Below are 24,779 nucleotides of genomic sequence, written 5' to 3'. Positions count from 1 at the left end.
CTGATACTTGCAGGAATCAGACAGATGCCTGGATTTACTGTGATCCCAGGAGACCCATGATGACATCTCCTCGGAGGCCCCACCTACCAAAGGTCATCTTCGAGGGTCAGGCCCCAAAAGTGAGAAGAGGGGAGGGGGTGCTGAGGAGTTAAGAGTGTCCTGCACTGGCCTGAAGATGTCATAAAGTCAGCATGATGACTGCGTGGCCCCTCTCTGGGCCCAGCCCCGGGTTGGGCGGCTCTGGCGGCCGCTTACCGATTTCAGTTTCCCGATGGTATCCTTCAGGGCAATGACTTGTTTGGCAGCAGCAGCCCCGTCCATTTCAGCCTCCACCAGCTTGGACATGAGGCACTCCTTCTCCTGCTGGAGGTGTTTTTTCTGCAGCCTGGGGCCAGAAAGAACAGGACCCCGTGAGCCGCCACCCAGGGCCCTGCCCACCTGACGCTCCGAGGCTCGCCTCACAATGCCCTGAGAGCCTCATCTCCTGGTCAGGGCACAGGAGTGGGGGAGGGGGGCAGGGATGGCCCTTCAGGCCTGCGTGGCCTTCTGGAAGGAAATGCGGTCACCAGAGCAGGGCCTCCACACCGGGTGACGTGCTGCCACCTGCTTGTCTCTCAGAAACCAGTGTCACCGCAGCCCCCGGCCACTGCCAAGGCCACCTAGCCACCACCTTCAGATCCACTTCTGAGCTCTCCCCTCCACTCTCCCCGCATCTGGTCACACTGCTCCCTTGCTTCCAACACCCTTCAGTGGCTCCCAAGCGCCCTCAATGCAAATGCCTCCAAGTGGGCACCGAGAGCCCCTGCCAACCTCTGTGGCAGCCCTGCCCTTGGTGCACCCTGTTCCCCTCGCTCTGGCCTGCTGTTTTCACTTCTCAGTCACAGACTCTTCCCACCTTGGGGCCTTCCTGGGACATGATCCTGCGACCAGCCGTGTCTTCTGCCCCTGCACCCACCTGCTGGCTCCTAGCTGTCCTGTGGGACTCCTGTTTTTTTCCTTCAGAAAGGTCTCCCCGATACCCTCCCCCACTGCACTCTGCGGGGAACCAGGAGTGCATTAGTGACCTTGCTGGCCCGGGGACCGGGCCGGCGTGCGGGCCAGCGCCCGGGGCAGGGCCGCTCACATGGTGTAGTCCTTCTCCTCCTTGATGCGCTCGATGTTGTGCCGCAGCACCGTGTTCTCGTGCTCGGTCTCGGCCAGCTCTTGGGCCACCTCCTCCAGCTCCTCCTTCCGCTCCTCCAGGAACCTTTTGGCCATCTGGCGCTCTCCCTTCTGCATCTTGACCTGTGTGGGGGCATGCAGCCAGGGCCCACTGAGGGGAGGCAGCCCCTCCCCGCATCTCGAGGCCTGTCGCTCGGGACCAAGGCAGGGCACCTCGGACTGAGCGCTCAAGTGTCATGGTGGGGGGTGGGGGGTGGGGGTGGGGGTCCTCTGGGCGCGGCTCAGTCAGGCGTCACAAGGACCCTGGGCAGTCACTGTTCCTCTCATCTCGAAACTGAGGAAATGGAGGGGGCGGTGCCTGGGCGACTTTCTGCTCGGGCACGGAGCCAGGATACAAACGGTGGTTCGGCTGGCACACCACCAGAGGAGGTGTCACCAAAAGGGCCCTGCCCCGCAGGCTGTGGAGGAAGGCGGGCCTGTTGCCAGGCAGCCACCAGCCCCAGGTTCTCTGGGGAGGGCCCGTGGGTCCTGGGTGTAGGGGGCGACTAAGGACACAGGCCCCACCGGCAGCCACAGCCTGGAGTCCACTGCCACGTCCCCGCAAAGACACAGCCCAGAAACTGAGGACAAACTTCCTTCGCCTCTCTGGGGCATTGCTTCTTTTTTTTAAACTTCTGCATAAAAATGGAAAACAGAGGCCCTAGAGTTGCAGTCATTTCATCTCCAAAACAGGGACAATAATACCATCGACTTCATTTACTGTTGCAAAAAAAAAAAAAATCAAACCAGGCCATCCATACAGAGCCCCTGGCAAGGTCAGGGCCAGGCCCGGGCTAAATGCTTGATGGAGAGGAATCCCAGGTTGCCCTGACTGCCCCCACAAGGGCCTCTGAAACCCTGGGAGGCCTGCAGAGGCAGCTGGAAGGGGGTGTCCACCATGACCCCACCTGACAGTCTCCAGTGGCCTCGGGACACTAGACAGTCCAGCCCCTACCTCCCTCACCTCAGACTTGAGACAACCAACCGCGTTCATTAAACTGTCAATCTTCTTATCGTAACGGTTCATTTTACAGTGGCCGGAGTCATCATCTTCTGTAGAGAGGTCACTTAACCGCATCACGGAGACCAGCTTTTCTGAAGATGGTGGCGTGATCTCCAGGCAGTGAGGCGGATTCTGATGTAGAGGAGGGAGAAACACGCGCTCACAAGGCAGAACTGCAGCCACTGGTCCCACCAGCCCCGACTGTCCGCTGGGCAGGAAGAGCTAAAACCGCTCAAGGGCAACCACGGGGACCCGGAGGAAAGGACACAGCAACCTTCTTGGCGGAACGTTATCTCATTACCTACCCTCGTTTAAATGATGTTTCTGAAGCTCTTCTAATATAGAAATAAAAAGCCTGTGTTACAGTGTCAAGTTTAAAATGAAGGACATAACAAATTGGCAAAAACGGTGATTCCCAAAGCTGGCAAGAGTCTGGGGCAGGAGATACTCTCAAACACCCCGGGTAGACATGAAATATGGCAAGTTTTTTAAATGAATATGACTACATGATAGTGGATAACTGCAAAGGCACACAAAGCTTCTCTAACAGGTATTTTAAGGACAAGTGGAGATCTGAATTTTGACCCAACACTATATGATTAATATATGAAGTTGGGGAAAAAAAAATAGAAATGAAGTTTTCAGGATTAATCATTGTTATTTTGGCATGGAGAAAATGGTATTAGAAAAGCATACAGACTAATTTAGGGTTAAAATAGTGTGTCTGGAAAATATTTGCTTAAATATATCAACAGAAAAAAATATTTTTAAAAAATGCGTGTGCCCCTCGGAGAAGTTTATGTAAAGCTGAGTAAGACCTTTGAGACTTCAAAAAGAAATTCTAATCTAGGGGCCAGCATTTCCATGGGGTTTTGATACATTGAACTTTTTTGACTTTCTCATTCTATACATTTATTCCAGTGCCTTAAGTTATTGCTATTTCTATTTGCAGTTTTTTGCTTCTCTTAAGCTAAGGTGGTTAAACTTCTGTGCCAATTTCTAGGGCAAGATGATGGCTATCAGGAATAAAAGGATGTGTTTTACAAGCGTGTAGCTGGTCATGTCAAACAAGTAAGACACATAGGGTGCAATTTTAAAATGTATATGCTCTGTATCCCAATACACTGTATTTTGAGGGATTTATCAAGAATAACTAAGAATATGAATCAATATTTAAATTCAAGTTAGGATATAGATAAACATACAAGAAGATAGTACAGGTTAAAAACTTCACAGTACACAAATGTACACACAATGGAATAAGGCCTTAAAAAAATAATGAACAATGTAAATATAGTCAAAATATGAGGAGAAAAAGGTTGTTCAATAAGTAAAATATAATCCCACTGCTACAAAAATCAGAAGAACGAGTATATTCACAAAAAAAGATCCGGAAAGCTGGCACCTAAAGTTACAGGGGTCTTCTCAGGGTGGTGGAATTACAGGTCTTTTTTACTTTCTTCCCTGGGCTGATTTTGATTTTCTGACTTTTCAACAATGACTGTGCATTGCTTTTATAAGAAAAAAAGTTATTCTTAATCTATAAAAGGAGGACAATAGGAAAATATATAGATAGTATGATTATAATTAAAAAAAAGAAAAAACTCTGCATCAGAAAAAGTGATAATAAATGCACCAAAATAGTAACAGTTTCACTGGTTTCGTTCAGGGGTGGGAGCAAGAAGAACAGGACCAGAGAGGACCTTCTGGGGAAGCTGGTGATGCTGTCTCTGGAGGTGACAGATACACAGTTTGTAAAAAGCCAACAAGCAGCACGCTTCTGACGTGCGTGCTCGAACGACAAGTGATTGTCTCTCTTATGGTATTTTCAACTTTCCATCATAAAAACAGATGACTTGCTTAATAACAGAGGAAAAAAAAACCCAGACGTGCTTTCTCCCAAAGATATCTTAGGTACCAGAAGAGGTTTTAAAAATCAAACAAGAATTAAAAAAAAAAAATCAAACGAGAATCCCCACATCACACAGCAGCTACTGGAGTCCATGTCCAGCTCCACCACAAACTTCCTCCTCCTAAGGTCTTTTCTCTCTTGTCGATAATGGAAAGGGTGGGCTGAGGCCTGCTGGGAACATGGAAGGCCACTGAAAAGTGGAGAGGAGCTAGTCCGAGAGGACAGCATGAGAGACAGCTACTGCTCAAGAGATGGTCGGGCACGTCTCTGGGCCCCTCCATTTCCAGGATTCTGTGGCCCCAGGCCTGGAAGAGGCACTGAGCTTTCCAGAGGGGACCACAGCTCCTAGTAACCCATGTCGACAGGAAGTCCATTTCCACAGTGGCATGACTTTTGATATTTGTATTTCAAAAAACTACCTAAGTCTCTTCACTAAAAATTTAAAAAGTGCTTTAAACTATAAAATATATTATGTGAAAAAGACATTTAGGCAGACCACAAAAAGATAAAGCAGTAAAGCCTCCCACACCCAGAGGTAATCACTGCTTACTACTTCTAGTATTACCTCCCAGAAAATGTTTGTACATACAAACATATTCATACACATGTGGACACACAGATGTCCTTTTCTGCACAAACAGGGCCACACTCTCCATGCTGTGCTGCTTGGTGCTTATAGAGACATCCACCTCGATCTAGCAGTGGTTGTGTGGCCTTTCATTATATGGATGCATCTTAACTTTAACCAATACCCTCCTAACAAACAGTTAGATGGCGTCTAATTTTTCCCTAATACAAACAACGCTTCAGCAAACATCCTGTTACACACAGATTCCTGTGCTCTTCTGTGACTTTTTGAGCATCAATTCCCAAGTGCAGAACTATAGAATCCATGTTTAGATAAATGCTGCCAAACCATTCACTCAAAAACTATCTAAAAAGATTTGGTGATACCCCCATATGCTTGTCAACAGAGATATTCTGAATCTTTTCAACTTCTTTCCACTCAACAAAAATGACAGCTTGTTATTTTTTCGAAAATGTAGTTGGTTCTAATTTCCATTTCACTGATTGCTAGTGAGGCACACATGGTAAAAATCTTAGAAATCATTTTAATTCCAATCTTCCTTGGAGATATGTCAGAAAACTTTTCATGTACTCCCGAGAATACCAAACTCCCTTTGTCTCTTAGGGATTAAAGAATCAGGGAGTCAAGAGCATGAATTATGACTCTAAACTTCAAAGTAATTATGATTATTTCTAATTTTAAAAGTAATAAGCTCTCATAAAAAGAATAAATCTTTCAAAATAGAGCAGGCCTCATCCTCTTAAGATATAGTCATCCCTCGGTATCCACAGGGATTGGTTTCAAGACCCTCATGGATACTGAAATCTGAGGGTGCTCAAGTCCCTTATTTAAAATGGTGTAGTATTTGCATGTAACCTAGGCGCATCCTCCTGTACACTTTAAATTCTCTCTAGATTATTTATAATACTTGATACAATGGAAATGCTATGTAAATAGTTGCTGCACACAGCAAATTCAAGTTTTGCTTTTTGGAACTTTCTGGATTTTTGTTTTTTATCTCTGGAAGGTTGACTCCACAGACACAGAACCGGCGGATATGGTTGGCCGACTGCAGTCTCAAGGCCTTTAATTGTCTCAATCATGAGACTTCGGTCTAAAACACAGCCATAGGCCTTGTCTTATGGTTGGGTTTCTTCACTGCAATTGACCAGAATGTAAGCGTAGAGGGCAGAGCTGCCAGTTTGCAGCTGAAACCCCAGTGCACAGCAATGTCTCAAGAAATGCATGAATTACTGCACAGAAGGATGGACGGACAAGCAAAACGTGTTGAGGCATGGCCAAAAAGAGACAACAGTTCTCCTGGTACCTTGGCAACTAATACTGAAGGCAATTATTCCTCAGGAGATTGTTCCAATGTATGTTTTTTTTAAGTTTCTGGCCACTCCACGCGGCATGTGGGATCTTAGTTCCCTGACCAGGGATAGCACCTGTGCATTGGGAGGGCTGAGTCTTAACCACTGCACCACCAGGCAAGTCCCTATTCCAGTGGTTCTGATACTATCTACGGAGTAAGTGCATGGTCTCTTATGTGGGTGACCACAAAAGAGAAGATGCCTTCCTGGATGTGTACATTCTGGTTTACATTTGTCAAGTCTGCTTCAGACACTGGCACAGTATTAGCTCCTCACATACAAATCAGAGAAGCTCCGGGTACCACCTCTAGAACGAGACACCCTGAGCCCTACCTCCAGCTCTGCCACTCCCTCTGTGACACTTCACCTCTCTGAGCCTTGGGTTCTCATCTGCACCTTGGGAGAGCGGGTGCAGCTACCACGTTACGGTGTTGGAAGAACTCGAGAAGATTCTCGTACTTTCAGGGTTTAGCAAGGCACTCAGTAAGTGGGACCCACTGGGACGTCTCTGAGAGCTACAGCCAACCCTGAACAGTACCGAGCATGAGGCCTGCTAGAACCTGACCAGTCCGAGAAGAAAAGCCTGAACAAGAATGAGCCTACCTCCCATTTGCATCCCACATGCCGGGCGGATGATTTTCCAGGGGGCATCCAAGGTACCTTGGTTTTCACCCGGACACTCCGCCGCACATTCACGGTGTCCCCTTTCATTCCGCGCTTATGAGATTTCTGTGGAAAGGGACAAACCCAGGGTCACTTCCCTACCTAGCTGGCCGTGGCGTCACTCTGCAAGTGGCGTCCACTTCCAACTCTGCAGGGGAGCCTCTTCTGACCAAGGCTACTGCTGCCTTTTCTGGGTGACTGTCCTGCCTACCTTCCAACCAGGCGACCGACCTCTGAAAGTGAGTGCGTTGGCCTCACCCCCCTGGCATGCTCCTACCTGGCTGTTGGTCGCTGACGTTTTGGAGAGTTTTTTTATGTGGACGTGGACAGGGGTGTTCTCATCCACGTGAACATGTAAGGGGGGAGTTGAAGAGCGGTCCTTCATGGTTCGCTTCTGGCAGGCGGGGGAGGACAACACAAAAAAGGTTGATCTGCGGATGAGTAAACTGGGCATAAAAACCGAGCTCACAGCCTCTGGGGGCCACTGAAAGCCTAGCCACCAAGCGAGCAGGACAGCGACCAGCACTACTGGCATGCAGGCGGGAAGCGAGGCGGGTGTGCCGTTCAGCAGGCTCATGCAGAGATACCAACTGAAGACCACTGGGGAGACCCAAGGCCACCCAAGAACAGGGGCTGAGCGACCCGCAAGTTCTACACAAGAGCCCTAAACCCAAGGCCCCAGGGTCCTCAGAGCTCCATCTCTTTGCAAGCCTGCTGGAACGCACGGCTCCTCCTGAGACGCAGCACAGCACAGCTGGAAAGTGGGTGAGGCCGCCACGCTAATTCTGAACGGGGCATGCGGATTAGCATGGGAAACATACAGAAGGGTTAGGGTGCAAGGCACAACAAGCAGCAGGCAGGTAAAAGACGATCAAGACAGAAAGCTGGAAGAAATGCCAAGATGAGAAGGTTGTACAGATTCTAAAGACAACATAAGCAGGGCCAAACAGAGACCCCTTTGCCCACCAGCAGCTCCTATCAGTCCCAGTTCTTTTACATTTTTTCCCTTCTTTTCTTTTGGAAAATTTTTTTTTTTTATGATTTTTGAAATCTGTCCAGAAAGATTAGAGTAAGACAACCTCCTCACACCCGGCAGCCTTACCACAGGCAAAGCCAAATCGATCCATGAGCAGTCTATGTATGAAGGCACTTAACAGAGCGCCTGGCCACCGGGGTGCCAGCAGAAGCGTGCGTTTTTTTTCTGGCAGGGCCACAGGTGGAGGGGCTGCTCCGAGCGCATGTCACCTACCGTCACGGTAACACTGGGTGCGCCACAAGGTGTCCTCAAGACCTTTTTCTGCGTGAGACTCGTTACTCCGTTCTTTCCACACGATGGAAACCTGTACCCAGGCACAAGAACCAGATTATAAGCAGAAACCTAGGGCTCTTTTATTTCTTAGCTCTCCCGAAGCTATATACTACATATGGCTAACGAGTTCACGGCTAGGAGAGCCAGTCTGGAATTACTTGGCTCCCTTGACACGAGCACCAAACACTCATGGTGTGCCCGGCAGGAGGATGGAGACATGGGGCAGTGAGCATGAGCAGCGCTGGCTTTTTAGCCTGCCATTGCGTCACATGTATTGTGACCTTTTACTGAAAGGCCCAGCTGTCATCCTTTCAGGAGATGAAAAGCAGACAGCATGTGGCTAACAGTCAACATAGTAGCCTGGATGAGGGTCAAAGTGCCCAGAATACTGCCTGGAACAATGCTCAGTGAACAATTGACCAGAAAAGACAGAGCCATAGGCTCTGGAATAGTCTCTGTGATTCAGTCTCATAAAATTAACCATCATATATTCAACTAAGAGGATGAAAAATGATTACTACCTAAAATATTTCACTTGCTACCCTTTAAGCACCTAAGAGGTAGGGTTATTATTTTTAAAAATTTTTGTAATACCACATCTTATACATAAATGGCCCCCTCACCAAATATGCAAATAAAGCAAATATTTAATCTCCAAATTTTGGCAGCAGTACATCCAAGAACTCCAAGACAGGAAGGGACTTGCGATCCATCCCACTGCCTAAAAGACAGATCCCCAAAATACGACCTTGTCCTCACCCTCCATTATTTTGGGGAAAAAAACGCAACATAAAAATGCAATGAAAAATTCTCAAGCACTTTAACACACACTTTGTTGTATGTATGTCACACCTTGGTAAAAAGGAAAAAAAAATAGAGTCCTACTAATCATCTAGCCAAGGAATTACCAAACCTGGGTAGACAGCTGTTTCTCCTCCTCAGATTATTTGTGAACACTTAAAAGTCAATAGATGTGGGAAAGCTCTTTCTCAGTAGGCTTTCCATCAGACTCCCTGGATTCCATCAACATATGGCTAACCGCAACATCCACTTCTTACATGGTTATTTACTTACACCTAGCCTCCTTCCAAAAAAGATCTGAGCCTAGTATTCCAGTGATAACAATGGTGATCCTATTTGCTACCAGGAACTGGGGCACCTGAGAGGGCCAGAGGGAGACAGAGAGGGTATCATGTGAGTGCATTTCCTCCTTCCTCCTAAAAATTAGTTTTGAATGTTTTGGTCCAGGCCTTCAGTACACAGAAACAGGGAAGCTGAGAAAAGAATCCTTCAGCCAGCCCGGCCTGGGAGCCCCTGCCCACGTTTCCCTGCCCTGTTGGCAGAGGTGCCCCCCACAACGGCAGTACCTGGGGGAGCCGCCTGAGGATGAGGCAGACATGGTTAGGCATCAAAGCCGCAAAGGTGGGCAATTGGGTCAGCAGGCTCTGGCTCAGGGGGACCCAGAGGGGCTTGTCAATGAGAATCTCAGGGGCCCGGCATCAAACGTCCTCTCAGGGGAGGAGGGTGGAAGCTTTAGGGGTGGCTGTTGGATGAAAACTTGGGAGACGCTCCTCTACTGTCCAAGTCGCACAGCAACTGTCCTGCCAAAGTTGGGGGGTGGGGTGGGGTGGGGGTGGGGGTGGGGAGGAAGATAGGAGAGAGGCTGAGCGACCCGGTGGACAAGGGCGGTGAGAGCTCCGCTCCCCAGGGAGGGACAACAGGGGGCGGAACTTCGAGGGAAAAGGACCACCACACCCAGACCCCCCAGCGAGACGGAAGGTGGGGTGGTCACCAGCGGCGGGGGTGGTGGAAACCTGAAATGCTGGCTAGCGTTGCGAGGAAGTTGGGAGAAAACCGCTAGGCCCCAGGTGGGCCCCAGAGGGCCGGAACCGGCGCTGGGAGCTGGAGGGATATTCGGGGCGGGGCCAGGGCAACAGTCTCCTAGGAGAAGGGGCGTTCCCGGCAGAATAGACACCCGAGGAGGCCAATAGCATTTGGAGGAGGGAGGAGCGGAGGCTGACGGGGCGGGGCAAAGGGGGCAGCTAGTGGGCAACTCCCCGACGGCCGAGGGAAAAAATACTCCAGGGGCGCAGCAGCGGCGGCCGCTAGGATTTTAGTATCCGAGTTAAGAGCGGGTTCGACGCCGGGTTATGGCAGGGAGCCGGGGGCAGGATTCCCCAGTAGGGAGGCCCGCTGGACCAGGGAGGCCCTTCCAAGCCAGGGAGGCAAGCCTCGAGAGGCGTTCCCCGAGGACAGCGCTTGCCTACGAGGAGCCCGGCCCAAATAACCGCCGGGCCGAGGCGCTCCAGGGAGGGCGAGGCGGACGGGGCGGGGCCCACCGGCCGGGGCAAAAGAGGGTGCGAGCCCAGTCTCCGTCGGTGGAGAGAGGAAGGACGACCACCCACCAGCGGGCTGGAAGGGCCCCGTTTCTGCCCATAGAGAGGAGGGCGAAGCCCTGCCGGAGGGCAGCAGAGGAGGAGGTGGCAGAGCGCCCTGCTGGTGTGGCCAGGTGAGGAGAGACCCGCCCGTTAGCGGGAGAAGGCCCGCGCCGGTGGGCGGGGCGGGGGCGGGGGGTGCTTGTCCAGATTCTGACCGGAGAGGGACAAGCGTGCAGGCGGGGGGCGGCCTGGGTGCGTGGGTCGGGGGGTCTGGGCAGCGGGGCCAAGCGATCCCGACGGACAGCGCCCCCTCCCCCCACCCCGACCCGGAGCGGCCTGGGTCCCGCCTCCCAGCGGCCTCTCACCAGGAGCGACACGGCTGCGCCCAGAAACGCCGCCTTATGAAGTCGTTGAAGTCGGAGGCCAGGGCAGTGCCATGGAGACGCCGCGGCGGATGCAGTCCGGCCCCGGCGGCGACTCCTCCCCGCTTCCGCCTCCTTTTCCGACACCCGGTCGGCAGCTCGCCCATTGGCCAGTTCAAACCCCCCCGGGAGCCTCTCGGGTTTAGCCATTTAGGCCCAGCCCCCGGCGTCACAGAGATGCCTTGCCAGCAGCAGCCGCAGCAGAAGCCCCGCCCTCTTCCGGCCGCCGCGCCGCGTCGCCATGGAGACGCGCGACGCCACCGACGGGCCCTGCCCCGGCTTGTCTAGCCGTTCAAGGCCGAGCTTAACCCCCCGCCTCCGCCATTTTCACCCTATCGTCCTCGGTTTCCCTCACTCAGGGTAGCAACCAAATTCCAGTCCGCTCTCTCTGGTTCGTATTGGGCCACTGGGCTCAGAGTGAACCTGTGAAGTCGCTCAGTCCTGTCCGACTCTTTGCGAGCCCCATGGACTGGAGCCTACCAGCTCCTCCATCCATACAATTTTCCAGGCAAGAGGACTGGAGTGGGTTGCCATTTCCTTCTCCAGGGGATCTTCCCTACCCAGGGATCAAACTCAGGTCTTCCTGCATTACAGGCAGACGCTTTGCCGTCTGGGCTCAGAGAGGGGTCACCAAATATGTTCATGTGTCCGCAGCTGCTGCCCACTGCTTCTGGAAATACAGCCCTGTCTATTCTCCCCCTCCGTTAGTGCAGAAATGGACCCCCACTTCTGCACACCACCCAGACTCTCTCGCCGTCCTGCACTATCTGTCTTCGTCCAGGCTGAAGGAAGGGGATGCGCATTCCCCTAGATCCTCACCGCCCTCCTGCACACTATACTCCCGCTGTGTGTACAGACCTATTCCGCTGAAGTTCTCGCTGAGTCGCCATCTTCTCAACTATGCTTCACTGTCAGCCAATCGGGGTGGGGGGATTGCTGTCACGTGGCTCATGGAACCACCCTGGATTCTGGAAGATTTGGACATCCTCAGGGCCAGCCTGGTCTCAGTTCCTTAACATCCTCATCTACGTAACCTTGCCCGCACCTCAGACGTGCAGGCCCAAGATCTACACACCGGTCCACGCTAAATCTCAAGTTCCAGGTCCCCTCCCCGTCCAAACAAAACTACTACTTCTGCCATCCCCCCCAACCCCCACTGTCTAATGCGTAGTCATTCCTCGGTGTTAGGGAGCCATCCACTCCCTTGATCCATTCATTTTCTCCCTGTTAAGTGATAGAGCCCCAATCACTACTTAATCCAACCACCTGAGTGAGTCTCCCCAAAGATCAAACGCACAAATCATTTCCTTCACCCTCAGCTGAGCCTTTATCACTGTCCAGCAAGTGTTTACCACACTGGCTTTTCTAAATCTTTGCCTCTTCCCCATCCCATACACCAACTCTCCTTTTTCATAGAGGGAAAAAAAAAAGCCATCCAGTGGAATTTCCTCCATCTTCTCTTCACCTTCCCTCACCTTTGACTTCCACCACCTTATCCCCCGACTTGAAAGGAGGTGACGTCATTCTGAGCAGCCCAAGATAATCTCCTTGTTTACAGGCCTATGTCAAACATCTCTGTGGAATGTGTCTTGCAACCTCCAGCACAAGAGCTGTTGATCGATTCTCAGTGCTCCCACATTCAATGAACGAACATTAAGTCCCTAACTGCGTGCTAAGGCCAGTGTAAGGGACACCAAACTAACATGTCCCACTTGGCCTTCAAGGAGCACACAGCCAACCACTTTAGCATGACCAGATGGGATGCTTCCTCCCCAACCACTGGAGGATTCTGCCTGTGGGTTTGTCCCCTACCTACCGTCTTAGGAGAATCTATCTCAGTTGGTGCAGTTCTTTGGGGCCTTTGTGATAGAGAAGGGTGGAGAGCTCACCCCCTTAATATACACACATGCACACACACGCGCTAGAGGTGAATGACAGGAAAGATGAGGAAAATCTCACAAGAAGAGGAACAGAGAGGTATTGGTGGGGTGCTGAAGACAGGGGAACAGGGACACCTGTAGTGTGTGAAGGACGTGTGGTTGGGAAGAAAAGAGCGACTTTTAAAGTATAACTGGTCTGGCTATCTGTCCCTTTTGTGGTATTTGAAAAATGCAGGTATAGAATTCGAATGATTCTGATATTTTTTAGCTCCACCATGCAGCTTGCAGACTCTTAGTTCCCCAACCAGGCATCGAACCCACTGCCCCCTGCAGTGGAAGCAAGGAGTCCTAACCACTGTACTGCCAGGAAATTCCCCTATGTCACTTTGGATCTGGATCATGTTTTATGCACTTTCAGTTCAGTTCAGTCGCTCAGTCGTGTCCAACTCTTTGTGACCCCATGGATCGCAGCACGCCAGGCCTCCCTATCCATCACCATCTCCCGGAGTTCACTCAGACTCACGTCCATCGAGTCAGTGATGCCATCCAGCCATCTCATCCTCTGTTGTCCCCTTCTCCTCCTGCCCCCAATCCCTCCCAGCATTAGTCTTTTCCAATGTGTCAACTCTTCGCATGAGGTGGCCAAAGTACTGGAGTTTCGGCCTAAGCATCAGTCCTTCCAATGAACACCCAGGACTGGTCTCCTTTAGGATGGCCTGGTTGGATATCCTTGCAGTCCAAGGGACTCACAAGAGTCTTCTCCAACACCATAATTCAAAAGCATCAATTCTTCGGCGCTCAGCTTTCTTCACAGTCCAACTCTCACATCCATACATGACTACTGGAAAAACCATAGCCTTGACTAGACAGACCTTTGTTGGCAAAGTACTATCTCTGCTTTTCAATATGCTATCTAGGTTGGTCATAACTTTCCTTCCAAGGAGTAAGCGTCTTTTAATTTCATGGCTGCAATCACCATCTGCAGTGATTCTGGAGCTCCCCAAAACAAAGTCTGACACTGTTTCCACTGTTTCCCCATCTATTTCCCATGAAGTGATGGGACCAGATGCCATGATCTTCGTTTTCTGAATGTTGAGCTTTAAGCCAACTTTTTCACTCTCCTCTTTCACTTTCATCAAGAGGCTTTCTAGTTCCTCTTCACTTTCTGCCATAAGAGTGATGTCATCTGCACTTTATCTTAGCCAAAAGGACAAGAAGTGATGGATCGAATTTTCTGAATTCAAGCCACTTAGAGCCTGGTCAGCACCAGCCACTTTGTTATTTTTTTTTAAGGGAACCACCCAACACTGATGAGGATGTTGGGAAACAAGCAGTCCCATACATCGCTGGTAGGTTTAAAAATTGATGTAACCTTTTGATAGGATGATTGAGCATTGTACACCAAAAACCTAAAACCCAACATCCTCTTTGAGCCAGAAATTACACACTTGAGAATATATTTTAATGGAATAACCATGGAGGTATATGAAGATTTCAGAGAAATTCTCCTTCAGCCCTTGTTGTCTTTAACATGACTTTCCTTGAACTCCCCCTTCTTTACCTTCCCAAGAGGTGAGAGACTACTCAGAGAAAAGGGAGAAAGGAGTCCCCTCAAGCTCACCTATAGACTAGGCAAAAAAAGGGCTCCATGTGGTCCAGACTTCTGGAAAAAGAAACTTTGTATGATTCAGAGCAAAAGCCGAATTTAAAAAAAAATGTAATTGATAGTATATATTTACCCAGTGCATGCTCAGTCATGTCCAACTCTTTTGCAACCCCATGGACTGTAGCCCACCAGGCTCCTCTGTCCATGGGATTTCCCAGGCAAGAATATTACAGTGAGTTGCATTTCCTTCTCCAGGGGATCTTCCCAACCCAGGGATCAAACCCAGCTCTCCTGCATTGCAGGCAAAATTTTTACCACTGAGCCGCCTGGGAAGACTAGTGTACACCTGTGCATATTCTATCTAAAATCTGGTGCAAGAATGACTGATTCAGGGACTTCCCTGGTGGTCCAGTAGCTGAGATTTCACTCTCCCAATGCAAGGGGCCCAGGTTTGATCCCTGATCAAGGAACTAGATCCCACATGCTGCAACTAAAGATCCTGCATACCACAATAAAGACTGAAGATCCCGTGTGCCACAACTAAGACCTGTACAGCCAAGTAAATAAAGATTAAAAAATAAAAAAGAATGATTGGTCCAGTGCAGTTGAGAATACAGACTAGTTGGGGTAGGGTTGGATGGGGCACTTCTAGATTCTGGATCCCAGCTCATAGATCTGTCTAACCTGAGGTCTCACTGAAATGACTAATATTTGTGAAAGGATGAAGAATTTTAGCTCCTTGATAAATTGTGCATGAGTGCTAAGTCACTTCAGTTGTATCCAACTCTCTGCAACCCTATGGATTGTGGCCCACCAGGCTCCTCTGTCCATGGGATTCTCCAGGCAAGAATACTGGAGTGGGTTGCCATGCCCTCCTACTAGGGATCTTCCTAACCCAGAGATCAAACCAGTATCTCAAATCTCCTGCATTGACAGGTGGGTTCTTTACCACTGAGCCACCTGGGAAGCACACTTGATAAATTACATTACATATATTCAAGGAAAGATGACTGAGCCATTAAAAGTAAGACAGATCAATTGTTCTAAAGCATCTGCCTGGAATGCAGGAGACCTGGGTTCCATCCCTGGGTCGGGAAGATCCCCTGGAGAAGGAAATGGCAACCCACTCCAGTACTCTTGCCTGGAATATCCCATGGACAGAGGAGCCTGGTAGGCTGCAGTCCCTGGGGTTGCTAAGAATCGAACACGACTAAGCAACTTTACATTTACTTTTTTCACTTTCATGCATTGGAGAAGGAAATGGCAACCCACTCCAGTGTTCTTGCCTGGAGAATCCCAGGGATGGGGGAGCCTGGTGGGCTGCCATCTATGGGGTCGCACAGAGTCGGACACGACTGAAGCGACTTAGCAGCAGCAGCAGCATGTTGATACATACGTGTAAAAAAAAGTCTGGAGGACTACACACTGAACTCTCAGGACTGATTATTTCTGGAAGGTAGAGTTAGAGATTTTCACTTGTAAGATGTAAATTTCTATCATGTTTAAGTATTTTTGCAAAGGGATATGTTTCTAGTCAGAAAAAAATCAGCAGATCAAAAACTTGTTGGAGAAAAATAATCATGATCTATTGGTTGAAAAAATATATTGTAGGAACAGTAAGTTCAATATAAGACCATGTATATATTTGGGAGGCTGAAGAGAGATGTAGATATATATTCACAGAGGAAAAAAAATGCAAGTTTGGGGTAGAGGATACATGGATGTTTCTTGTAGTATTCTTATATATTCTTTAAAAATTTATGAACGAAAGGGGGTATGTAGTTTGCTAGGGCTGCTGTGACAAAGTACCACACTCGAGGTGAATAAAACGACAGAAACTAAACCGAGCCAAATTGTTCCAAAGACCAGAAGTCAGGTCAAGGTGTTGACAAGGGACTGTCTTGGTGATGCAGTGGATAAGAACCCGCCTGCCAAAGTAGGGGACATGGGTTCGATCCCTAGTCTGGGAAGATTTCCTGGGCTGCAGAGCAACTGAGCCCACATGCTGCAACTGCTAAAGCCCGTGCAACTAGAGCCTATGCTCAGCAGTAAGCGAAGACACTGCAAGGAGAAGCCAGCGAACCGGCTGGAAGAGTAGCCGCTGCTCACCGAACCTGGAGAAAGCCGTCCAGCAGCGATGAAGACCCAGCACAGCCAAAAATAAGAAAAGAGATGAGAAAATTAACACACAAAAAAAGGGTTGGCAAGGCCACACTCCCTCTGAAGGCACTTGGGAAGGATCTAGTCCAGGGCTCACCCTAGGCTTTGGTAGTTCCTAGGCAGCAGAATCCAGCCTACCAATGGCCCTCTGCACGTGCGTGCCTGTCTGCGTCTCAATTTCCCAATTTTATAAGGATAGTAGCTGTAGTGGATTAGAGGCCCATCCTTTTCCAGTATGACTTCATCCTCACTAGCTCCATCTACAACAACTCAATTTCCAAATAAAGTAGCATACTGAGGTACTGGGGGCTAGGACTTCAACATATTAACTTTTCACGGACACAGTCCAACCCAAACGTAATACGTATGTTCCATATAAAGATATACAATAAAAATCAAGACTTCCCTGGTGGTCCAGCAGTTAGGACTCCCAGCTTCCACCACAGGGGCCCAGGTTTGACCCCTGGTCAGGGAATTAGAATTCCCACATTCTGCGCAGTATGGCAAAAAAAAAAAAAAAAGATGCATAATGAAACAAACACTAAGGGAGCCACAACTCAGCTTAAGTAATAAAAGGTTAAAAAAAGTGTTGTTTTTTTTTTTTAACCCAGAAGGTACTATCTCAAAATGTTAATACTGACAATTTTGGTTTCCTCATTCTGTTCCTCTAAATTTCAACAATGAACATGAGCTTTTCCGGCTCATTAGGAATAATCACAGATGAAGGAGGAGCTGTCAGCCCCAGCACTGGCCCCAGCCCTGCGTGAGGCTCCCTGAAGGGTCCTCAGGCTCTGCAGTGGGCTCTCCATTTGCCCAAGGGCCTAATTACCAGCTCTCTCCATTCTAGAACACCTCCTCCAGGGCCCTGATGCAACCACCAAAACACTGCCTGGGAGAGAAGGAATCTGTGCTCCAAACGGGGTCTGGCTTTTTCTTTCAGGTTAATTTGAGAGATTTCAAGTTCTGAATAGATCAGAGCAGGCAGAGAAATTTCTCCCAGGCAGCAAACTTGTGTTAACAAGTTCTCCAGGTAATTCGGATGCACTGTAGAGATTAAGAACCACTTGCTTGACCATCAGGGAGGGACGTTGGAAGGCAAATCCAGTCATCCTCTTCATTTTAATAAAGAGAAACAGGCATTTCAAAGAGAGGAGAAGGAGCGGGCTTGAAGGCCACAGATAATTGTTTTTCAGTTGCTAAGTCGTGTCCGATACTTTGCGACCCCGTGGACTGCAGCACGCCAGGCTTCCCTGTACCTCACCTTCTCCCGGACCTGAGTTTGAATTTGCCCAAATTCATGTCCATTGAGTCGGTGAGACCAGTCATAAGTGGCAGAGGTGAAACTGGAATTTACCTGTTTCCAGAGATTGGAGTTTCTCTTGTATCTCAGTTGGTAAAGAATCTGCCTGCAGTGCAGGAGACCTGGGTTCAATCCCTGGGTTGGGAAGATCCCCTGGAGAAGGAAATGGCAACCCACTCCAGTATCCTTGCCTGGAAAATCTCATGGACAGAGGAGCCTGGTGAGCTGCAGTCTATGGGGTCGCAAAGAGTCAGGCACAACTGAGCGACTAACACTTACTTACTTAGAGACACCCCCCACCCCCCGCCCCATCTGACTTTTTCCTCTGACTCAGGCAGACCGCTCATATCTATCCTGATTCTCTGACGTTGTCTGGAGTGTCACCGTGTGCCAGGTGCCACACTCACCTGCATTAGCTCAATGAATCCTCCAGATATTTGGTGAGGCTGGCTTGAGTGTAACCCCATTTTACAGAGCAGAAAACCGAACCTAGAGAGAAGTCAGGACACTTGCCCTTGGTCACAGTTAGAAAGGGCTGGCTGAGACAACTCAAACCAGATTTCTCTGCCCCCAGCGCCTATGCTGTGGCTAGCAGGTTTGCAGGAAGGGCTCTTCTCCAGCATCCTTTAATTTTTTTATTTTGGCCACCCCATGGTTTACAGGATCCCAGTTCCCCCACCAGGGACTGAACCAGGGCCCTCAGCAGTGAAAGCACAGAGTCCTAATCACTGCACCATCAGGGAAGTCCCTCTTCTCCAGCATCTACAATTTGGCTAAGAAACCAGAAGGGAGACAAAATGCTCCCTAAGCAGGCAAAACAGTTGGCAAACAGCCAATGCCCCAAAGCTCCTGCCCTTTATGCTTAACAAAGCCCCTTGTCTCTTGGTTTACACACAGTTGTACTGACCTGGGGTAGGGTCGGGGGTAATGGGTTGGGTAGGCAGAGCGATTAGAAATTGTCCACCAGGAAGGAGGAGGAGACCCGGTTCCTGCCCCCTGCCCCCATCCCCTCTCTCACTTTCTCACACTTTCCTTGCACCCACCAAGCAGTGAGTGTGCCTTGGGGCAAGGTGTCCCAGCCTTTTTTCATGGCTGGGCACACACAGAAAACCAAAATATTTACACAGCATCTGAGTAGTCTAGTGGGTATTGGGGGATGTTTGAAAGTCTTAGTGAAAATTTCAAAATTCATTCTTCATAATATGTATTAGGATTAGAAACTAGTATAAAGTATTAGGGAAGATTTTAAAGCTCAGTTTTGTATAAAACTTCCAAATAAAACTGGGTAAAAGAAGACAGACACAAAAGGCCAGGCACTGCATGATTCCATCTGGGTGACAGTTTGGAAAAGGCAAAAAAAATCACAGGGACAGCTAACAGATCAGTGGTTTTGAGGGACTGGGGTGGAAGAAGGGAACTGATGGCAGAGAGGCACAGGGGAGGTTTGGGGGACACGTGTATATATTCCGTATCTTCTGTGTAGTAGTGGTGACATGACTGTTTACATTTGTGAAATATTATCCAAATATTTCACAATATACAGAGACAAATACTGTATGATATCACTTATATGTGGAATCTAAAAAAAATACAAGTTCAGTTCAGTCACTCAGTTGGATCCGACTCTTTGCAACCCCATGGACTACAGCACGCTAGGCATCCCTGTCCATAACCAACTCCCGGAGTTTATTCAAACTCATGTCCATTGAGTCAGTGGTGCCATCCAACCATCTCCTCCTCTGTCGTCCCCTTCTCCTCCCACCTTCAATCTTTCCCAGCATCAGGGTCTTTTCAAATAAGTCAGCTCTTCACATCAGGTGGCCAAAGTATTGAAGTTTCAGCTTCAGCATCAGTCCTTCCAATGAAAATCAGGACTGATTTCCTTTAGGATGGACTGGTTGAATCTCCTTGCAGTCCAAGAGACTCTCAAGAGTCTTCTCCAACACCACAGTTCAAAAGCATCAATTCTTCTGCCCTCAGCTTTCTTTATAGTCTAACTCTCACATCCATACATGACCACTGGAAAAACAATAGCCTTGATTAGACAGACCTTTCTTGGCAAAGTAATGTCTCTGCTTTTTAATATGCTGTGTAGGTTGGTTGGTCATAACTTTCCTTCCAAGAAGTAAGTGTCTTTTAATTTCATGGCTGCAGTCACCATCTGCAGTGATTTTGGAGCCCCCCAAAATAAAGTCAGTCACTGTTTCCATTGTTTCCCCATCTATTTGCCATGAAGTGATGGGACCAGATGCCATGATCTTTGTTTTCTGAATGTTGAGCTTTAAGCCAACTTTTTCACTCTTTCACTTTCATCAAGAGGCTTTTTAGTTCTTCTCCACCTTCTGCCATAAGGATGATGTCATCTGCATATCTGAGGTTATTGATATTTCTCCTGGCAATCTTTTTTTTTTTTTTTGCTGAAACAAGGAATACAACTTTATTTGCAAAGCTAGGTGTCCTAGAAGATGGCAGGCTAGTGCCCCAGCGTATCATCTTATCTGGGTCTGAATGCCAGTTTCTTTTATAGACAGAGAAGAGCAGGAGGTGAGGAAAGTGAAAGTGAAAGTGACGTCGCTCAGTCCTGTCAGACTCTTTGCAACCCCATGGACTGTAGCCTACCAGGCTCCTCTATCCATGGGATTTTCCAGGCAAGGGTACTGGACTGGCAATCTTGATTCCAGCTTGTGCTTCTTCCAGCTCAGCGTTTCTCATGATGTACTCTGCATGTAAGTTAAATAAGGAGGGTGACAATATACAGCCTTGACGTACTCCTTTTCCTATTTGGAACCAGTTTGTTGTTCTATGTCCAGTTTGAACTGTTGCTTCCTGACCTGCATACAGGTTTCTCAAGAGGCAGGTCAGGTGGTCTGGTATTCCCATCTCTTTCACAATCTTCCACAGTTTATCGTGATCCACACAGTCAAAGGCTTTGGCATAGTCAATAAAGCAGAAGTAGATGTTTTTCTGGAACTCTCTTGCTTTTTCCATGATCCAGCGGATGTTGGCAATTTGATCTCTGGTTCCTCTGCCTTTTCTAAAACCAGCTTAAACATCTGGAAGTTCACGGTTCACATACTGCTGAAGCCTGGCGTGGAGAATTTTGAGGATTACTTTACTAGCGTGTGAGATGAGTGCAATTGTGCGGTAGTTTGAGCATTCTTTGGCATTGCCTTTCTTAGGGATTGGAATGAAAACTGACCTTTTCTAGTCCTGTGGCCCCTGCTGAGTTTTCCAAATTTGCTGTCATGAGGGATTTGATTTAGTGGTTTTCCCTACTTTCTTCAATTTAAGTCTGAATTTGGCAATAAGGAGTTCATAATCTAAGCCACAGTCAGCTTCCAGTCTTGTTTTTGCTGACTGTACAGAGCTTCTCCATCTTTGGCTGCAAAGAATATAATCAATCTGATTTTGGTGTTGACCATCTGGTGATATCCATGTGTAGAGTCTTCTCTTGTGTTGTTGGAAGAGGGTGTTTGCTATGACCAGTGTGTTCTCTTGGCGAAACTCTGTTAGCCTTTGCCCTGCTTCATCCTGTATTCCACGGCCAAATTTGCCTGTTACTCTGGGTGTTTCTTGCCTTTCTACTTTTGCATTCCAGTCCCCTATAATGAAAAGGACATCTTTTTTGGGTGTTAGTTCTAAAAGGTCTTGTAAGTCTTCATAGAACCATTCAACTTCAGCTTCTTCATCATTACTGGTCGGGGCATAGACTTGGATTACTGTGATATTGAATGGTTTGCCTTGGAAATGAATAGAGATCATTCTGTCATTTTTGAGATTGCATCCAGGTACTGCATTTTGGACTCTTTTGTTGACTATGATGGCTACTCCATTTCTTCTAAGGGATTCTCGCCCAGAGTAGTAGATATAATGTTCATCTGAGTTAAATTCACCCATTCCAGTCCATTTTAGTTTGCTGACTCCTAAAATGTTGATGTTCACTCTTGCCATCTCCTTTTTGACCACTTCCAGTTTGCCTTGATTCATGGACCTGACATTCCAGGTTCTTAGGCAATATTGCTATTTACAGCATTGGACCTTGTGTCCATCACTAGTCACATCCACAACTGGGTGTTGTTTTTGCTTTGGCTCCATCCCTTCATTCTTTCTGGAGTTATTTCTCCACTGATCTCCAGTAGCAAACTGGGCACCTACCGACCTGGGGAGTTCATCTTTCAGTGTCCTTCCTTTTTGCCTTTTCATACTGTTCATGGGGTTCTAAAGGCAAGAATACTGAAGTGTTTCGCCATTCTCTTCTCCAGTGGACCACATTTTGTCAGAACTCTCCACCGTGACCCGTCCGTCTTGGGTGGCCCTACATGGCATGGCTCATAGTTAGACAAGGCTGTGATCTATGTGATTAGATTGGTTAGTTTTCTCTGATTGTGGTTTCTAGTGAATAAAACAAGAAACAGACTCACAGACATAGAGAACAAACTAGAGGTTACTAGCAGGGAGAAGGAAGGGGAAGGGGCAATACAGGGATGAGGGAGGGGAAAAGTGAAAGTGTTAATCACTCAGTCATGTCTGACTCTTTGCAATGCCATGGAATGTAGCCCACCAGGCTCCTCTGTGCATGGAATTCTCCAGGCAAGAATACTGGAATGGGTAGCCATTTCCTTCTCCAGGGGATCTTCTTGACCCAGGGATCAAACCTGGGTGTCCTGGATTGCAGGCATATTCTTTACCATCTGAGCCACCAGGGAAGCCCCCACACTTAGTCTCTCAGTTGTGTCCAACTTTTTGTGACCCCATGGACTGTAGCTCGCCAGGCTCCTCTGTCCACAGAAAAGGGTTATGGAATCATATGAAATCGTGTGTGTGAAACTTTCCTTGTTTTGGCCATATTGTGCAACATGTGGGATATTAGACCCAGCACAGCCAAAAATAAATCAAATTAAAAAAAAAAAATAAAATAATGGCTTCCCTTGTGGCTCAGTGGTAAAAAACCCACCTGCCAATGCAGGAGACATGGGTTCCATCCCTGATACGAGAGGATCCCACGTGCATCAGAGCAACTAAGCCCGTGCACCACAACTACGGAGCCTGTGCTCTAGAGCCCGGGAGCCACAACCACAGAAGCCCGAGCACCCTAGAGCCTGTGCTCACAACAAGAGGGGCCACCACAATGAGAAAGCTGTGCGCCTCAACTAGAGAGTAGTCCCCCACTCAGCGCAACTAAAGAAAAGCCCTCACAGCAATGAAGACCCCCGCACAGCAAAAAACAATTTTTAAAGTTTTTAAAACATTATTTATTTTAATTGGAGGCTAATTACAATATTGTGGTGGTTTTGGCCATACATTGACATGAATCAGCCATGGGTGTACACGTGTCCCCCATCCTGATCCCCCCCCACCTCCCTCCCCATCCCTCAGGGTTGTCCCAGTGCACCGGGTTTGGGTGCCCTGTTTCATGCATCGAACTTGGACTGCTGATCTATTTCACATATGGAAATATACATGTTTCAATGCTATTCTCTCAAATCATCCCACCCTCACCTTCTCCCACAGAGTCCAAAAGTCTGTTCTTTATATCTGTGTCTCTTTTGCTGTCTCGCATATAGGGTCATTGTTACCATCTTTCTAAATTCCTATTTCTTTAAAATTTTTAAAAAAATTGATATAAATGATCCCCAGACCAGCTTCAATCCAGCTCTTCACCCCTCACTCTGTAGTTTTCTCCATTTCAGCTGATGGCAGTACCAGTCTTCCAATAATCTAGTTCCAAAACCATGACATCATGCTCAATCTGTCTCTTTCCTTTGTGGTTGTTTAGATTTTATTTCCTAATCATAAACTTAACTCTGGAATCCAGCTAGACTTGGAGGAGGGAAAGACAAATAATGAAACTCAAGGAACTGCAGCAAAAGCCCAAAGATCATAGGCTGTCACCAGCAGATATAGGTGAGCAATGCTCTCCTGAGTCACAGAAGGAAAGGGCTGATGCTCAGGATAAAACACGAGCCAGGTGTACTCAAGTTGTCCACAGACAGCAGCGGTGAGCTTCGTGCTGGTCTTGCCGTTCCTGGAACCAGAAGCCTCCACGCCTGCCACACCATTTCACGCTCCCTTTTGCACCTGCCAAAGACCACACACTCACCATCCAGCCATGCAGCCTTGGCAGTGCCGATGAGAAACCGGGAACCAGCTGCGTCAGGTCCAGCATTTGCCCCAGACACGATGCCAGGACCCGTGTGCTACAGGGTGAAAGTCTCATCAAATTTCTCCTGTAGCTGGACCCCACCAGTGCCATGATAGTCTGGAAAGTCACCACCATGACACATAAATCCTGGAATTCTGTGAAAGCAGGACCTTCGTAACCAAACAGTATCTACCCAGTGCTCTGAGCACGCAAGATTTTTTTTTTTTTTTTTTTTTGCTGTCTTTGAAACTGACTGCAAACAGCTTGAAAGCGATGCAGCCCAAGGGTTCGCTGACAACGTGGAAGAACCACAGTGGGGTTGACCCTGACTAGACTCGGCAGTGTGGGGCTCCCCGCTGTGGTCCACAGGTGTCTGCTGGAGGTGCCTCTCACCACCCCTGGTAAACACCCTGGTCTGAGGCACCATCATGTCTCCCCTGGATTGTTACGATGGCCTCCTAACCCATCTCCCTATTTCTACCCTGGACCCAACTACAATTCATTAGAGGAGCCAGGGTATTCACATTAAAATAAAAATTAGATTGCATCATTCTCTGCCTCAGCCTGGAGGAGATGGCAACCGGCTCCAGTATCCCTGTCTGGGAAATCCCATGGACAGAGGAGCCTGGCGGGCTACAGGCCGTGGGGTCGCAGACTCGGACACAACTCAGTGATTGAACACACGTGCACTGCCTCAAACCCCCCGACTGCTCGCTGCATTAGTGTTAGTCACTCAGCTGTGTCCGACTCTTTGCAACCCATGGACTGCAGCCTGCCAGGCATCTCTGTTCATGGGGTTTTCAACCCCTTCAGTTCAGTTCAGTCGCTCAATCGTGTCCAACTCTGCGACCCCATGAACCGCA

The 24,779-nt window shown here is 48.5% G+C and overlaps 1 protein-coding gene and 1 pseudogene across 12 annotated transcripts in view; both read right to left on the bottom strand.

The window, feature by feature from the left end:
• Window positions 1-10,950, bottom strand: part of ODF2 (outer dense fiber of sperm tails 2) — a 29,172-nt gene extending 18,222 nt beyond the window's left edge. Inside the window, exons 1-8 of one of the 12 annotated variants that reach the window (XM_055541297.1) lie at window positions 10,772-10,881; window positions 9,396-9,629; window positions 7,969-8,059; window positions 6,997-7,113; window positions 6,660-6,785; window positions 2,165-2,335; window positions 1,124-1,284; window positions 256-385 (exon numbers count right to left, since the gene is read on the bottom strand). In XM_055541297.1, the coding sequence (XP_055397272.1) occupies window positions 256-385; window positions 1,124-1,284; window positions 2,165-2,335; window positions 6,660-6,785; window positions 6,997-7,113; window positions 7,969-8,059; window positions 9,396-9,427 (828 nt within the window). In that variant the 5' untranslated portion in view covers window positions 9,428-9,629; window positions 10,772-10,881. Of the gene's footprint in view, window positions 1-255; window positions 386-1,123; window positions 1,285-2,164; window positions 2,336-6,659; window positions 6,786-6,996; window positions 7,151-7,968; window positions 8,060-9,395; window positions 9,630-9,842; window positions 9,969-10,771 lie in introns of those variants that run through there. The other 11 variants (XM_055541300.1, XM_055541299.1, XM_055541298.1 and 8 more) reach the window with 11 other exon arrangements.
• Window positions 10,951-23,624: 12,674 nt separating this feature from the next.
• Window positions 23,625-24,064, bottom strand: LOC129623873 (peptidyl-prolyl cis-trans isomerase A-like; annotated as a pseudogene).
• Between the last annotated feature and the right edge of the window lie 715 nt (window positions 24,065-24,779).

The sequence above is a fragment of the Bubalus kerabau genome, chromosome 11 (assembly GCF_029407905.1).
Source record: "Bubalus kerabau isolate K-KA32 ecotype Philippines breed swamp buffalo chromosome 11, PCC_UOA_SB_1v2, whole genome shotgun sequence".
In the NCBI taxonomy this organism is placed as follows: domain Eukaryota; kingdom Metazoa; phylum Chordata; class Mammalia; order Artiodactyla; family Bovidae; genus Bubalus; species Bubalus kerabau.
Note: the sequence above shows the minus strand (reverse complement) of the source record. Positions and strands in the feature narration are given on the sequence as shown.